Source organism: Amphiura filiformis, chromosome 1 (genome assembly GCF_039555335.1).
Source record: "Amphiura filiformis chromosome 1, Afil_fr2py, whole genome shotgun sequence".
Classification (NCBI taxonomy): Eukaryota; Metazoa; Echinodermata; class Ophiuroidea; order Amphilepidida; family Amphiuridae; genus Amphiura; species Amphiura filiformis.
In genome coordinates, this window is record NC_092628.1 from 38,839,880 (window position 1) to 38,857,640 (window position 17,761).

The window sequence follows — 17,761 nt, forward strand, 5'->3', positions numbered from 1 at the left end:
TGAATTTCGTTCTGGTGCACCAGAACGAAATTACAACGTATTGTCTATGGAGCAGCGTAATACACCTAATCATGCATAACTCGCAAACGCAATATCGGAATCAACTGAAATTTTGGGAATATGCTTTTTTTGGATATGTACTGAAAAATGTCATAAAAAGAGGATGCTAGGATCACGAAATACTCCTTTAATACTACTTCATGATATATAACATTTGAATCAAATGTAAATTTTTTTGTTCAAACTAACATAGCCTCTGTTAACTTGTTACTAATGACAACATTTACTGTGTCTGTTTTGTAGCCAGTGTGTGTGACACCATTTCTTGTTTGAATAATGGTCTATGTCAAATTGTTGGTGGAAGTGGTACATGTTTTTGTAGTAATGGATACTATGGAGATAGGTGTCAATGTGAGTGTCTGTAGTTTTTTTATTTTCTGTAAATCTGCTGTTTGTGTTTTTCTTTTTGTAACAAATGTGTTTATTGTATAAATTGTATCCTACTGCATGTTCTGTTATTAACATTGTATCATTTCAGTTCATCCATGTATACCTAGTCCTTGTCAGAATTCTGGAACTTGTCAAATTGTTGGCCAAACGGATTACCAATGTTCTTGTCCACCTGGATATTCTGGACAGAATTGTGAAAGTATGAATTTGACTTTCTGTTTTCTTTAGCTGCATAAATCTGGCTCATTGATGATTGATATTTCTACTACTGTAATGATGTGGGTATAAACCCCCCTCCTAAATAGGAGATTCTTCTAAAAAAAGGGGAGAAGGTTTATACCCTGGGAGGGCCTAGTATCTGAATTTTGAAAAAAATATATAACAAATCTCTCAAATTTTATATAACATTCCAGAATGTAAATTTGTATTGAACTTTTTTTAATTTAGGGAAAAGTAATAGTAAAATCAATGCCAGCCTGAAATCCATGCCAATTACCATTTACATGTGCTGTCACTAAACCACATACCCGCATGGTTTAGTGAGATTGCAAAACCAGAAGTAAAATGGCAACTTCTAGCTGAAACCAGCTTGTCTTTTTTGTGGAAAGCAACTTGCTAACGCCATTGTCATGTCATTGCACCACCATTGTTTATAAAAGTTGAGCTTAAATTGGTGTAATGTGTATCTTCAAAATTGAAGAGGGAAAAAAGCAAACATGAAATATTTCAACAAGAATTATGTTCAAGAAATGTCCAATTCATTCAAGGGAAATGCCATAGGTAGTAGATGTTATTCCATCTTGCCGATCATAGTGCTTTACAACAACAATTTATGTCGATATATTGTTGACATGTCGAGAAATTTCTCAAAATATGTCGGGATAATTTCTTGTCAAATTATGACAGTCATACTATAAACCAAATTTATACTAGTCTTAGTTTTGACTTAAATAATGGGACAAGAATCTCTGATTTTCCAGATCATATCAGAGTGCACCCTAGTTCCTAGAATATTTTCCTAAATAGGAGGTGGGCTTAAAGCCGAAGGTGTACTTGTACCCCATTGTTAAATTTAAAAAATATAATCTGGTGGTTTATTCCATTTAGTACACTTGGGTTTGTTGACTTGTTTCACCACAGATTATGTATGTGATCCAAACCCATGTTTCAACCAAGGGACATGTCAGCCATTTGGTGATAGTTATCAGTGTGCTTGTCAGCCAGGATACTCTGGATTGAATTGTCAAAGTGAGTGTTGAATAAAGAGGTATTTTGGCAATGAAGTCCCAATTGTAACAGAATGTGCTTTAAAAATTGTTCTGAGTTTGCTAAGTCTGCCACTGAAAGTGGTACCTAGTTAGTGTGAAAATTTTCTTTCATGGCATTAACTGTTGTATCTTTCTGACTTCCCCTCTTTACTCTATTATCAACAGCCAACATATGTGATCCTAACCCCTGTCTGAATAGAGGTGTATGCCAACCTTTAGGAGACTCTTATCAGTGTTTCTGTATACCTGGGTTTGCTGGAGATATGTGTCAGAGTAAGTCAGCTTTGTATTACAAGACTGTTTGTCATAAAGGGAAAGAATTTGATTGCTTTTTGGTATATCTCTGAAAGGTTTTAGGATGATTTGAAAGTATCTGATGTGTCCTGTCTTTTATAATTCTTCAGCCAACCTCTGTGAACCTAATCCTTGTCAAAATCAAGGAGTATGTCAGCCTTCAGGAAACACCATTCAATGTAGTTGTCAAACTGGCTACTCTGGAGATAGATGTCAAAGTAAGTTGCATAACCTCTCTTGCAACAAAATGTTATGCGATGCTTTTATTACTCAAATATGATATTTGAGTTATCTGTAACATTACTCAAACTAATATTAAGTGGTACATACCAACACGTTTTGAAACAAAATTGATCCATTGTTTATTTTAATATACTTGTAAACTAACATATTATATCATCATTTTCTTTATTTGTTTTATTATTCTAAAAATTTAACACAATTTTAACATTCACTCATTACTCACAAGTACTGATATTTCCATCTCTCCAATTTTATAGCTAGTGTTTGTGACACTGTTTCTTGTCTAAATGGCGGTTTCTGTCAGGTTGATAGTGGAATTGCACAATGTTTTTGTACTGGTGACTACTATGGAGATAGATGTCAACGTGAGTGTCTATGTCTTCTTTGACTGATTCTGATTTATACTCTAATATGTATCTTTTACATAAAATCTATACATTTATGCATTAACATTACCATTTTATCTAAACACTTGCATTGTTTTTGTCTACCATCATTTTCTCTGAACAGTGCATCCTTGCCGACCTGACCCATGTCTAAATTCTGGGACATGTCAAGTTCTTGGGTTAGATTATCAATGTTCTTGTCCGCCTGGATTTTCCGGAAGAAATTGTGAAAGTAGGCATATGCTGTTTCTGTTAATGTGGTTCAGTAATGCTTTTTGACAAACCATATGAAATAGTAACAAGTTAATAGTACTAATATTTAAAAAACTCTTACAACACTTAATTGACACATATAAATATGACAGTAAACAAATCGAATATTCTAACTTAACATTGCTTACTCGCATTCAAATAATTACAACCTGTGTGCAAATCATTCTATTTCCTACTTATTTCAAACTAGCATTGTATATATCTTTCTTGTACCATAGTGAATGCATGTGATGATATTATGTGTTTAAATGGTGGTCTATGTCAAAATGTTGGTGGAACTGCTACCTGTTTTTGCAACAATGGTTACTATGGAGATACTTGTCAGTGTGAGTGTTTTTTTTTCATTTTTCATTATCATTTTTCTTTCTTATCTCGCTGAAAACATCATGACAAAAATTCTTTAGTCATTACGTTGTACATTGTACTGTTTTGTATTGTATACTATCATCTGTCATAAACATTGTATCATTTCAGTTCATCCATGTTTACCTAGTCCTTGTCAGAATTCTGGAACTTGTCAAATTGTTGGCCAAACGGATTACCAGTGTTCTTGTCCACCTGGATATTTTGGACAAAATTGCGAAAGTATGATTTTTCTCTTGGAACCTCAATCGTAACTAATTAATAACAATATATGTAACTATTAATTATAACTGCTTTGATTTGGACTTGAAACAGTTTGATTTATGTGTACTTGTTTTTTAATTTTAGCTAGCGCCTGTGATTCGGTATCATGTTTAAATGGCGGTTTATGTCAAATTATTGGTGGAAACACCCAATGTTTTTGCAACAGTGGATACTACGGAGACAGGTGCCAGTGTGAGTGTCTTCTTTCTTACCCCATCTCTTCTCCACATTGTAATATTTTCCTGTACTAAATTTAATATGTATTGTATCACATTGTTTTGTTTTAACATGCTATTGTTTCATTGTCTACTGTTATCAACATTGTGTTGTTTCAGCTCACCCATGTCTACCGAGTCCTTGTCTTAATGCTGGAACTTGTCAAATTGTTGGCCAAACGGATTACCAATGTTCTTGTCCACCTGGATATTCTGGACAAAACTGCCAAAGTATGCTTAACTTCTTGTTTTGTTGGTCTTGTACTTTGTTTTTATTTTGAACTTTGAACTTGATTAGGTTATATGCAGTGCCTTTCATGTAGTTTCTGTTCAATTCAATTCAGTTTTATTTCATCCGAACAATACACTAGTATGCGATATAAATAATGAATACACTGTAGATATGCAAGGTACATGATCAAAGTGCACATGAGAAAATACATATGACAGATGAGATGATGGATGAGGACACTGCTAAATGCTGTGCATGCGATACAGTGCCCTTGGCAACATAAGTATCAAATCATGTAAAACAATAAGGATCATTTTAGGCGTCTTATTTTCCAAAGTGGCTACACATGTATTCTAATGTTATACCTGTTTTCTCTTTTTGATTTTTGATGTCACATTGACATTGGATCTGTAAGCCGATTAAAAAATGAGATCTACTCCCTTGATAGTTTATAAATTATTTTAATTTCTTTCTATTAATTCTAATTGGCCAGAATATACTTTTATTCATAAAGCATGAAAGAAAATAATCATATTTTGATGCATACAAATTGTATGGTAACATAATCAAATTAAACTCAAATATGATAAATCAATTTACATCCAAAGGATTCCTTGTTAAACTGATGCATATATTTGTTTTTCATATTATTGCCTACTATGGTAGGGTGAGGCACATGTTATGATGCTTTCTTTAATTAACCTAAATCTGATGATTTGTGGCTAGTGATGATTTTTGATCATATTTTGGTTGCAGTTGATATATGCAACCCTAATCCATGCAGAAATCAAGGATTTTGTCAACCTTTTGCCAATAGTTTCCAGTGTACATGCCGACAAGGCTATTCTGGGCCTACTTGTGAAAGTAAGTTTAACCAAATATTGCTGTGAACAGTAATCAGTTGTCAAGTATTAGCATACTATATAGTTGAAATCTTGAATATTAATGAACTGACATTCATGGGTCAATAAGATGACATTTTAAACTTCATAGTGCACCATGGGTGTATATAGACCACTTGACATCATTGTTTATCAACAAGGGTGAGGGACTAGTCTATCGATATGATTGGCTTTCTTGTACTATATGAAATGTGGTGGGCGATTTAAAATGCATGTGCCCTGAGCAAACTACGATGCGTACGCACACTGCAGGGCAAAGAGCATTGGAAATTGCCATAATTCGTGCGCATACTGCCAGGCAATGACGTCATATGGTCTATACTACATTGCTTTCAAATTGCATCGCTATTCTCTTGGTATATAAGTCTTTTGTTACAAAAACAATCATTATAAATTTCTATATATTACAGGTGTTTTAATAAGCTACAACCTAAACAAATTTGGGCATAATTTGATCAAATACTTATATATGGCTGATACAAATGTCAACTATTTTTCCTGGGGTCTGTTTGTATGGGGGGACATGTTTTTTTAAAATTGTACAGAATAATTGTCTTTTCTTTTGATGACTGGTGGATTTATAAACATCATACATCAGTTATTGTGACTTATTATTAACCCACCTTTGGAGCAAATTGAAAAGTTTACATAAGCGGAACAGATGGCATTTTTTTCATCTGCATAACTGTTCAGTAATATTAAAGCTGTCTTCTTTCTTTCTTGGACACCAGCCTTTATCTGTGATCCTAATCCCTGTCTCAACCAAGGAACATGTCAGGCTTCTGGCATCACTGGTAATGGGTATCAGTGTAGTTGCCCACCTGGTATAGCTGGACAAAATTGCCAAAGTAAGCATGGTTTACTGGTATAAATATGTAGGAGGCAGATAAAAGGGGTTGTCTGTGTCATATTTGGCATCACATTGTATTGACATCTCTGGTTTTAAGTCTTGTTAAATGAGCAATTGTACATCTTGATGATTTGATATGGAAACTTCACAATTAGAACTTCACAATTAGATTAGTTGGCCCTGAGCTTTATGTTTGTAAACCATTTTATTCTTTGATGATGTACAAGAGAAAATATGTGAGTTCATATTTAACTAGAAACTAAATAAGATGAAAACATGATTTAAATTTGAACTTAGTTCAAGATCCAAGTTAAGGCATTGATGAAGATAAAAACATTGATGGGGTTTGGAGATTTCAGTATATCACATGGTATTTTGCAGCAGAGGAGAGAGAAAGAGAGATGGGTGGGAAGGAAGAGAGAAAGTGTGTGAAAAGGAGTGTTGTTTTTCAGAGTAAATTGATTAACATCTAATTTCATTCACTCTTTTTTAATTATCACCCCAATTCATTTTACTAATCAACTTTTTTATCTCTTCCATCCTACTCTCAGTCACACCATGCTCTAATAATCCCTGTATAAACGGAGGTACCTGCTCATTTGATGGTCTAGGAGACTACCAGTGCACCTGTCCACCAGGATTTACTGGAGAAAACTGTCAATGTATGCATGCTTCTCTTTTATTATTGTGATCAAAATATTTTGTGAATCTGTGTTTCTATCAAATCTGGTCGTGATCATTCAAGTGCATATGTGTTGTCATCCTCAGTTTGATTTTATTTTAAACATTTTGTGTGATTATGATTGAAATTGTTGATTCAAATATTGTATTCCTACTTGGAAGTTTCAGATGGCGCTCCATTTTAAACCAGCAAGAGTATTTCAACATCAAGTTGTGATCTTAATGACCTTTGACTTAATAACACACTCATGATAGATGCTTAGAAGTTTGAACCAGTACCCGTTGTTGTCACCTTATTGTAATTATGATGATTGGAGTACATAAAGTCATATTTGACTTGTTTGGTAGTATTGTTATCTGCATTTGATTGTCAAAATGCATGTTGTTAAGAACTTTCTTTTAATATCAATTAGAACAATTTCACAATGTTTCTTTTCACCTGCATGCTTTTACATTCAACAGTTGATCCTTGTCAACCAAACCCTTGTGAAAACGGCGGTACTTGTTCATTAAATGGCGGACCTGATTACCAGTGCACATGTCAACCAGGATTTACAGGAGAAAACTGTCAATGTATGCATGCTTAATGTTCTTTTCACAATGACAATTTCAATGTTTTTATGTAGCACAGGAATATGAATTTTGAATCAATTTATAAAGATTTTCCTTTCTTGGAATCTTTAGATGGAATTATTTTTCAACTGTGAGATATTAGTCAGTGTTAAATCGACATGAACTACATTTTGGTGTGAACTTGTTAGTGTAAATCCATGTCCTCTGTTGCAAACGCATTGCAAATTCTTATGTTTTGTATCTGGGTGATATTTTTTACATGGATATTGTTTTGGTCGTGAAGGCAGTACAACAAGGCTGATATGTACATTCTAGACTCTTGTTTTGTCACTTTAGCCATGATAAAAGTTATTCTAAAACTAAAAAGTTGTTCCAAGGATGTTACTATAAAGGCACTTCATGTTTGTATTTCTAACAGTCAACCCATGTGAGCCATCACCTTGTCTTAACGGAGGAGTGTGCCAGCCAAATGGAGGCTCCTATATATGCTTTTGCTCACCACCGTATTCAGGAGACAACTGTGAAGATTGTGAGTCACTTCCTTGAATCTTACATCTGGACGTGCACAGATGTAGCACATGACACTTTGGATAATTCTTTTCCACTTTTATAAAAATATTTAGAATATCTTCACTTTAGTCCAGTTTGTTGTTGGTTTATTCTATGGAATTAATGGTTGTTAAACCAACTTGTCTTTGAGCATTATTATATTCTTGTTTTTTGCACCAAAAAGTGCAATATGTTTTAAGTAAAAGACTTAAATACTAAATGTATCATACTAATTACAGAAACAATACATCTAATTATGAACTAAATGGACTAATTAAATCGCATAAAATCTTCATATTTTCTTAATCCATTTTTGTGTGTTAACACTAACTTGCAAATTGCATTTTCTACAGTTGATCCATGTCAAAACAATCCATGTCAAAATGGCGGTACTTGTGTGCGGATTGGTGAGACAAGTCTTCAGTGTATGTGCACAGACCTCTTCACTGGTCCCATGTGCGAAACTGCAAGTAGGTGCTTCGCTTCAAAATGGAAGATTTTTTTTGTAACTTTTCCGGATTTTCTTCAAAATGTATCACATTTTTTTTAATGTGATTCTCTGTACGCTACAATTAATCAACTGTATGTTAACAGAAAATCGGATAACTATAACTCAGTTTTAAATCCAACTGACAATAATATACTAACTTTGTAACAGCTAATAACAAAAACAACCATTTTCTTTAACGCTAAAATAATGATCTAACCCATCTTCTTCATTTTTTTTCTTCTTCGCTATCTTATGTTGACATCAGTTGATTTTTGCCAGCCAAATCCATGTCAAAATCAAGGGATTTGTCAACAAACTGGCAACACCATTCAGTGTACATGTCAAGATGGTTACTATGGTGACACATGTGAATGTAAGTCACATTGATTTGTTGATTTGGATTATAGAGGATGTAGCAGGATGGAGATTCAACTAACCCTTATTAACCCTAATCATAATATCCACTAACCCTAACTTGATATCTAGATAACCACTTTGTGTGATACCTGTGTTTAACTTGCATGTGCTGGGATATATCAAATGCTAGCGAAGTGAGAACAATTCTTGCATTTTCTCACAGCTGTCTTTTCTTGCAATGCGCTTCTGCTGCTTACTACTGGTTGCTTATTATAACTCTGCTCTTTATTGTTATGTCTATTTTTTTTACAAGGATATATTTTGTAGTGGTTTTTGATAAGGGTGAAGGTTATTCCTTTTTGCATATATATGCATCTTGCTCTCTTGATGGCTGTTTCTGCAAGTGTAGTTTGAGCATGTGGTGATTTGCAGGTTTTGCATGTTTTTCATAAGGGCACAATGGGTGTGGTCTGACACAATAGATTACATGATGACTTCCTATTAACTATTCTTTGTTTTGATGGCCTGTACAGACTCCTCTTCTGCAATTGTCTTTATTACAACATTTTAATTATGTCTTGGGATAAACACTTGTGGCTAGCACATTCAGTGTTATCTAAAACAGGAACTATAAACTCTAGCAGAAAGGCCTTTTACACAATCATTTGGAAGGAAATTGAATCCTTAGTAATTACCATATTAAAAATGATTGGTAATGGTGAAACCTGCCAGTTGAAACTGTTTCAACTTCAGACACAAATCAGTGTAAAATCTTGCATACAAGAAGTAGAGCACAACAAAGAAACTGTTTCAAATATTTGGTCATATCGCTGCATAATTACACAAGCTAGATAGTGTGGTTAGCATATATATTAGTCATTGGATGTAGTTCTGGTATTAACTCCTAATAAGTTTATATTCCAGCTTTATATTTTAATGGTCAACTAGAGCTACAGCATCTGCTGTGTCGTCATGGATGTCATCCATTCGAAAAGGGTCCAAACTTACTGCATTCTATTGTATTAACCATTTTATATTTGTATCTCATTTACAGTTGATCGATGTGCCCCCAATCCATGCCAGAATGGAGGTGCCTGTATAAGAAGTGGTGACTCATACCAGTGTCAATGTACCACCGGATTCTTTGGAACCAACTGTGAATGTAAGTACCTACAGTGTATTGCGTGTTGATGAAATACATCTGACAACTATAAGTTGACTGGTTAGGTTATTCCAGTTGAAATCCATACACCCTCCATGGAAACATATTCTTAATCTCCCACACAGGGTGAGTGAATGTAAATGGGGTTACCTGAATGGGTGACTCCATTTAAAATCTACATTCTCTGTGTGGGAGATCAAGGTCATGTCTCCCATAGGGGGTGTATGGATTTCAACTGGAATAGCCCAATGTGTATTAAAGGAGGATGGTCTGATTTCATCACATGCTAGGTTGCATGACCTTTACTCATACTTCCTCACAAAGTTTTGGGTTGGTTTTTCAAGCACTTTTCAAACTAGAGGCAAACACGTTAATTTGTTAAATGCTAAACAAAACCTTTGGCAGCTCTAATATTTTACAGGGCTAATGAGATAAATACCAAAATCTCCACTTTATGCTTGATCGATGGATCGGATCGGATCAGCTATCAGTATGGCCGATAATTAGCACTATCCACAAAATATTGTATCGGCACAAATTCATTTAATCCGACCATTAAAAAGTTATCCGTATAGTGTATAATTAGATCGGTTGCTGCTGCTTTGTCTCCATTCCAAAAAAGTTGGAAAAAAAGGAGCGCACCTTCAAATATAACATCTCATCAGCAACTCACAAATTTCAGTATCAGCTATATGATCAGTAGATAATGGGAAATTTAATTTTGGGCATTGGATCAGCAAGAAAAAACCATCAGTCAAGCATTATAGGGATGAGGCTGTAGATTGGACCATCCTCATTTAAGACCATCATCTTTGTTGTCTTACTAACACAATGCACATATGTCCACATAATTATTGATAATAACTGTAAAAGTTTGCTTCTTTTATCACTTTGTGGATTTCACCTCATTCTGTTGATTTTCAGTCACTCCTTGTACAAGTAACCCATGTATGAACCAAGGACAATGCCAAGTATTTGGGGGCATATATCAATGTAACTGTAGAGCTGGATTTAGTGGAATAAATTGTGAAAGTAAGATTTTCATAAAATTGAAATTTTGTTAATTTTAGGTAAGATTAAAAATAAGATTTATTTCACTTTTTTATCAATGCTTCCTGATGGACAAACAGCGCCCTCAGGTAAGAACACTCCTTGAATCAATGAAACTATCAACATTCACACTTTAGGTCAAGGGTGAGAGAGTTCCTCTTTTCAGTTGATTTCCTCATTTTTGGTTGGCAAAATTTATGCGTTTTCTTTTATTTTCAGCTCATATTTGGCATTTTACCATGATTTTATGCTGTTTTTCAGTAATTTTCCTCTTTTTTGGTCTGGCATCTGTGTTAGGTGTTCTATATCCAAATATCATTAAAATGGGTCAATTGGTTGAATGTGCAGTCCACCATGGAGCTATACTTTAGGGGAAATGATTTAAGGTCAAGGTATTACTTATTTTTCTTGCCACACAAACTAGCCTCCTTGAAACGGCTACCCTGCCTAAAGAAAGTTTAAATAAATACCTACAACTTGTCATTATTGACTAGATAATCATTCATTCATTAATATTGCATTACATTTTTCAGTCACACCCTGCACAAATAACCCATGTTTAAACCAAGGAATATGTCAAGTATCTGGCAGCACATATCAGTGTAGCTGTACGACTGGATTTAGTGGACAGAATTGTGAAAGTAAGATTGAATAAATATGTTATGCTAGACATGTGATCTTTGAGATAGGTGCAAGGGACATTCGGGGTAGTAGCTAACTCTTGTAAATGGTGGAAGGAACTATGATTTTCTCATTCAAAAGTTTACTATTGGTTCATGACAATGGTGTACAGGGGTGTGTTAGTGTGTGTCAGGTCATTCTATAAATGATAGACATAGGTAATAATCTGAAAAACTTGTTCAGGAGATGAATAATAGTATAGATCCAGATCATTTGAGTCACATTATAATCTCAGCATCATTAGGATTTGTAAGTATTAACCATTACATGTCATATTGTTTTAACCCATCATTAATACTGTGTTACTTTCTAGTCACACCGTGCACAAGTAACCCATGTCAGAATAGAGGATTGTGTGAAGTATTTGGAAACATATATCAGTGTACCTGTAGGGATGGATTTAGTGGAACAAATTGTGAAAGTAAGAAAAATTAATTATTTTTATATATGCAAATGGGAGATAAGGGGTTCGATTTATATGTTTGGTTCTGTTGTAAGCAAATAAGTGATTTTAAATGTTTCGTAGACTTTACAACTACTCCATAAAAACTTTTTGAGTAAAACTTGAAACCAGATCTACATGTGTTTCACTCTATCACTTTTCAGTCACACCATGTACTAACAACCCATGTCAAAATCAAGGACAGTGTCAGATAATTGGCAACACTTTCCAGTGCAATTGTCCTGCTGGCTTCTCAGGCGATACATGCCAAAGTAAGTCAATATTTCAACATTACATTGTAGATATTCAAAACTTATATGGCATAGATGGGCCAAATCTCATGATCATCTTTCTACATCTATCCATTATTGCATGATTTCTATTCCTTTCCTTTACTCTTTGTATCGTCTATCATCTATCAGATACACCTTGCACTATTAACCCATGTGAAAACCAAGGTACTTGTGTACTTCAAGGCAGCACATTCCAGTGCAACTGTCCACAAGGATATTCAGGAAATAGATGCCAAGGTGAGGGGTAGTCTCTATTCTTATATAGCTTATGCATGGAGAATGGGAGCAAATACCATTTGACTGGTGCTTGATTTGAACCAGTGAACTCTGTATTGCGAGTCTACTTTTCTACCATCTGAGCTATTTAGACTTGGGATGGATGGATGGCAATCCCATTTACCAATATGGCCGGGATAATGCTCACATTAAGATATAACCCGTGATGATTCTGTGTAAATTGTTTAGTAATGTAGATAAAAGATGATTATAATTTAAAAGTATTGATAAGGGAGTGTAGGCTGATCAAAATGAGCTTCATATTGTCATGTAACAATCAAACTGACATCAGAAAATGTAGATCTGTATGTTAAAAGAATTTGTTGGAATCTCAGGTGATATCGTAAATTAGAGTACAGCAACATTTGTTTTTACATCATCCTTCATATTCACTGTCATATCATCTATTGTCTCACACAGTCACTCCATGTACTAACAACCCATGCCAAAATCAAGGACAGTGTCAGATTGTTGGCAACACTGTGCAGTGCAATTGTCCTGCAGGCTTCTTTGGTAACCGTTGTCAAAGTGAGTTGTTTATTTTGATTTTGTAATAGATAGTAACAAATGTAAAGGCATAAGAGTCCCAGGTTTGAAGTTACATTGCTTTTTGCTCATTTACTCATCCATCTATCTGTTATTGCACAATATTTTTTTTTCATTTTATATTTAATCCTCTTTTAGATACATGTTGAACAAGTTACCGATGTTAAAATGAAGGTGCTAGAGTAATTCAGTGTCTGCAAGATTATTCAGGAAGAAGGCTTTATTAAAAAAAATTATTTGGATGATCTCAGTACAACTTATTATTATACTCTTTGTTATTTTAAAATTGAGAATTTCTGTGTAAAATGTTATACAACAATCTTATTGAGTAGACAGTGTGTTGTTGATGAAGAAAAACACTGAAATTTACTGAAATAAATTAACCCTACCATCACTTTTCAGTCACACCATGTACTAACAACCCTTGCCAAAATCAAGGACAGTGTCAGATAGTTGGCAACATTTTCCAGTGCAATTGTCCTGCAGGCTTCTCTGGTGACCAATGTCAAAGTGAGTCAATTAGTTTTACGATTTTGCAGTAGATATTGACAAAATTTAAAGACACATAAGTGTGGGTTTAAAGTTGAAAGTTAGTTTTTAAATTCATTTACTTTATACATCCATTTATCTAGTTATTGCACAATTTGTATTTCTTTTCATTCTCAGTCTGTGTCATCTGTTAGTTACATTTTGAATAAGTAACCCATGTTAAAATAAAGGCCCTTGTGTAATTTAGTACATGTCAGTGCAACTATCTTTTACGGTATTTGGAAACACCGCTTTTAATTATCATAATGGCATGCTCTTTGCTCTTTGAAACTTTCATGCTTAAAATTGTGATATATAAACACTAAACAAGAGTGTTGAGGCAAACTGTTGGATGTGTAGAGACAAACCCACAGTGACACAATGCTTGAATGTCCTTTCTCATTCTATCACTTTTCAGTCACACCATGTACTAACAACCCATGTCAAAATCAAGGACAGTGTCAGATAGTTGGCAACACTTTCCAGTGCAATTGTCAGGCAGGCTTTTCTGGTGACCAATGTCAAAGTGAGTCAAAAATCCTGGGTTATTATGTTCTAATTATGTTCATTTACACATCCACTTATCTGTTAGTGCATAATTTTTATTTGTTTTCATTGTCAATCTTATCATCTCCCACTTACAGTAATAGTAAACCAAGTTACAATAGTACATATCAGTGCAACTGTCTGCTAGGGTATTCTGAAACAGTATGGTACCCTTATTTTAATTATTATGGCAATACATCTTTTTGGCGCAATGAGTGCTCCACACTCTGTATTATACTTTGCAGTCAGTTTTACTATTGGTATAAACAGTTAAATGGACTGCTGGATGTATAGAGAAACCTTCATCGATAATGGCAAATACTTGAATGTCCTTTCTCACTCTATCACTTTTCAGTCACACCATGTACTAACAACCCATGTCAAAATCAAGGACAGTGTCAGATAGTTGGCAACTCTTTCCAGTGCAATTGTCGGGCAGGCTTTTCTGGTGACCAATGTCAAAGTGAGTCCAAAAATCCTGGGTTATTATGTTCTAATTATGTTCATTTACACATCCACTTATCTGTTAGTGCATAATTTTTATTTGTTTTCATTGTCAGTCTTATCATTTCCCAGTTACAGTAATAGTAAACCAAGTTACAGTAGTACATATCAGTGCAACTGTCTGCTAGGGTATTCTGAAACAGTATGGTACCCTTATTTGAATTATTATGGCAATACATCTTTTTGGCGCAATGAGTGCTCCACACTCTGTATTGTATTTTGCATTCAGTTTTACTATTGGTATAAACAGACTTATTGTTAAATAGACTGTTAGATGTATAGAGAAACCTTCATTGATAATGGCAAATACTTGAATGTCCTTTCTCACTCTATCACTTTTCAGTCACACCATGTACTAACAACCCATGTCAAAATCAAGGACAGTGTCAGATAGTTGGCAACACTTTCCAGTGCAATTGTCCTGCTGGCTTCTCTGGTAACCAATGTCAAAGTGAGTCAGTTATTTTGAATTTAATAAAAAGTACAAGAGTTCTGGTTTCAAAGTTTTAATTGTTGTTTATTTACACATCCATTTATTTAACATCACTGCTCTTCTCCATCTGACTCATTAGCTCAGTTGGCAGAGCATCTATCCGAAGGTCCCAGGTTCAAATCCTGGATGGTCAGTGAAATATTTTCACTGGCTGTCATTTATATATGTGGAGACTTGTGTTAAAAACCTTTCACACATTTATCTGTTATTGCACAATTTTTTTATTCTTTTCTTTCTGTATAATCTGTCAGATGCACTTTGAACAAGTAAACCCATATCAAAATGCAGGCACTTTTGAATGCCAATGCAACTTACCAGGGTATTCAGATTTTGGGACTTGTGTTTTAGAAATGGTTTTCAATGATCACAGCTATACAACTTTTGGCATGCTGTTTGCTCTTTGAATTTCTCACTTACAAAATTTGTTATATAACATCACCGGTATGTCTAGGATCTTTTCCTGCGGGGGGCTCAGAGGGCTTTCAGATTTATGCGGGGGCTTAATGGCTAAAATCGCCAAAAAGCGGTTGATTTTACATGTTTTTAACAAAGTCTTGAGGGGCTTCAGCACCCAAAGCCCCCCTGGACACGCCACTGAACATTCTGTTTGTTGATGTGAATTGTTGGATGTTAGACAGAACTTCATTAATGATGACAAATACTTGGTTTACCTTCAGATATAAAACATCAATAAAATGAACCATCTTGAAACTGCATATTTCTCACTCTATCACTTTTCAGTCACACCATGTACTAACAACCCATGTCAAAATCAAGGACAGTGTCAGATAGTTGGCAACACTTTCCAGTGCATTTGTCCCAATGGTTTTCCTGGTGAACTCTGTCAAAGTGAGTCTTATATAGCAATAATATCGTAGTGAAGATCATTTCTGAAGATGAAGAATTTGTTGATAAATTATATGTTGAGTAATTGTATCTGTTATTTGTACACTTATTTTATGTTTTATCTCATTCTTTGCATGTGTGACTTTTATTTTCTGTCAAGGTACACCATGCACAAATATCAACATTTCTATATCATTCTTGTCCTTTCTCACCATTTTCTATCAGCTACACCTTGCACAAATAATCCATGTCAAAACCAGGGCACTTGTTTTGTGCAAGGCAACTCATATCAGTGCAACTGTCCTCAGGGATTTTCAGGGACAAACTGCGAATGTGAGTAGGCATTGTTCCTTTTTGGATGGTCCTTTTTATGTAAATCAGTGAAACAAAGAAGCAAAGTCTAAGCAAATAAATAGTTTAAATAAGTCTTGGTCCTAATATCAGTATCACATGAAGCTTGGTATTTATGATAAAACCTAGTCCTACTGAGCCATTTGTTTTGGTAACACAAACTGTACAATACAATAGGTGTTATCAAAATAAATATAAACTAGATAAAATTAATATTAATAAATAAACTTACTATCTAATTTTGTTAAAATCACAAAATTAAAAAAAAGTGACCACAAAATTCACAGCTAACAAAATTTAACTGATTTCACCACATTTTGTAAGATTCACTTTCAAAGTATTCATTTAAATTGCATTAATTTTCAGTCACACCATGCACAAATAACCCATGTCTGAATCAAGGAACATGTCTAATAGCAGGAGGCACATATCAGTGTAGCTGTAGAAATGAATTTAGTGGAACAAATTGTGAAAGTAAGATATTTTTAAAATGTTTCATCTCGCATAGTATAATGTGGAAGATACTCAAGACTTTACGCAGTGGGAGTTTGCTTGGTTGCATTCCATTTCAAAAATATAAGAATTCAGAAAAAGAGTAAAATCATGATTTAATAGGACACAAATTCTTGAAAATAAATTTTTGGATCAGTTATTTATAATATAGTCAATGTTATTTCCCAAGTCTCAGATCAATAAGAGAATGTAGACAACATATACGCCATGCCTACAAACTCGGAATGATGCGTCATTCGGTATGTGTACAAAAAGTTTGTTCATGTATGGTGCCTTGGCAAATGGAATCAATCTCAACCAAGCCCACATCTTCACACTCTCGTGACCATTAATACAGTATCTTTTTGTATATCATTAATAAAAGGGCTATACAATGTCATGCAACGTTTAGATTTTTTAGGCGGGGAGTATTGAGTGGTTATTTTATGATTCTTATTTCTCACACCATTTGATTGCTTACCGAGTTTACTCTTGGACATCATTAGCCCAAATGTTTTACACATTTTACGTTCATTGTTTGCGTTTGTGTTTTTCTGAGCCATCGATACTAGATGATGTCAGTTGGCTGTTGTATATGTTATTTGTGTATTCCAACCATGTACTTTCTGTATCATTCTTGTCCTTTCTCACTATTTTCTATCAGATACACCTTGCACAAATAATCCATGTCAAAATCAAGGCACTTGTTTTGTACAAGACAACTCATATCAGTGCAACTGTCCTCAGGGATTTTCAGGGACAAACTGTGAAGGTGAGTGGGAGTGCTGGTACCTTTTGATCCATTTCACCTCAAACAATAAAGCAGAAAAACAAAAACCAAGCAAACACCAAAACCAAATTTCAGATAGTTTGGTTCAGTCAAGTCACATGAAATTCAGCATTTTGTCTATAATCACAAGAAACTTGTAAATAGGTTGTGTTATATGTCTTCACTTGAAATTAAGCATGTTGCTTTCAACTGCAATTTAGAATTATGTAGAAAAAAAACACAATCAAATTAATTTACTTTACATCTAGAGTCATGATATGTGCCGTGGCTTCTCTAAGAATACAATAGAATATATGTGACACGATCTGGTCCATGGGGGCCAAAGGAAGCATTTTTGAAAATTGAGTTACCATAATTATTACATTATTCTT

At 34.4% G+C, this 17,761-nt stretch overlaps 1 protein-coding gene across 1 annotated transcript in view; it reads left to right on the forward strand.

The window, feature by feature from the left end:
- LOC140146799 (uncharacterized) overlaps positions 1-17,761 on the forward strand; it is a 95,707-nt gene that overhangs the window by 12,973 nt on the left and 64,973 nt on the right. The window contains exons 29-61 of the mRNA XM_072168683.1: positions 304-411; positions 539-649; positions 1,591-1,698; positions 1,884-1,991; positions 2,123-2,230; positions 2,513-2,620; positions 2,766-2,873; positions 3,133-3,240; positions 3,389-3,499; positions 3,626-3,733; positions 3,877-3,987; positions 4,745-4,852; positions 5,622-5,738; positions 6,292-6,402; positions 6,884-6,994; positions 7,413-7,523; positions 7,897-8,013; positions 8,299-8,406; positions 9,445-9,552; positions 10,477-10,584; positions 11,136-11,243; positions 11,597-11,704; positions 11,890-11,997; positions 12,148-12,255; positions 12,715-12,822; positions 13,243-13,350; positions 13,787-13,894; positions 14,270-14,377; positions 14,762-14,869; positions 15,653-15,760; positions 15,983-16,090; positions 16,475-16,582; positions 17,265-17,372. Of these exons, the coding sequence (XP_072024784.1) occupies positions 304-411; positions 539-649; positions 1,591-1,698; positions 1,884-1,991; positions 2,123-2,230; positions 2,513-2,620; positions 2,766-2,873; positions 3,133-3,240; positions 3,389-3,499; positions 3,626-3,733; positions 3,877-3,987; positions 4,745-4,852; positions 5,622-5,738; positions 6,292-6,402; positions 6,884-6,994; positions 7,413-7,523; positions 7,897-8,013; positions 8,299-8,406; positions 9,445-9,552; positions 10,477-10,584; positions 11,136-11,243; positions 11,597-11,704; positions 11,890-11,997; positions 12,148-12,255; positions 12,715-12,822; positions 13,243-13,350; positions 13,787-13,894; positions 14,270-14,377; positions 14,762-14,869; positions 15,653-15,760; positions 15,983-16,090; positions 16,475-16,582; positions 17,265-17,372 (3,600 nt within the window). The remainder of the gene's footprint in view (positions 1-303; positions 412-538; positions 650-1,590; positions 1,699-1,883; positions 1,992-2,122; positions 2,231-2,512; positions 2,621-2,765; positions 2,874-3,132; positions 3,241-3,388; positions 3,500-3,625; positions 3,734-3,876; positions 3,988-4,744; positions 4,853-5,621; positions 5,739-6,291; positions 6,403-6,883; positions 6,995-7,412; positions 7,524-7,896; positions 8,014-8,298; positions 8,407-9,444; positions 9,553-10,476; positions 10,585-11,135; positions 11,244-11,596; positions 11,705-11,889; positions 11,998-12,147; positions 12,256-12,714; positions 12,823-13,242; positions 13,351-13,786; positions 13,895-14,269; positions 14,378-14,761; positions 14,870-15,652; positions 15,761-15,982; positions 16,091-16,474; positions 16,583-17,264; positions 17,373-17,761) is intronic.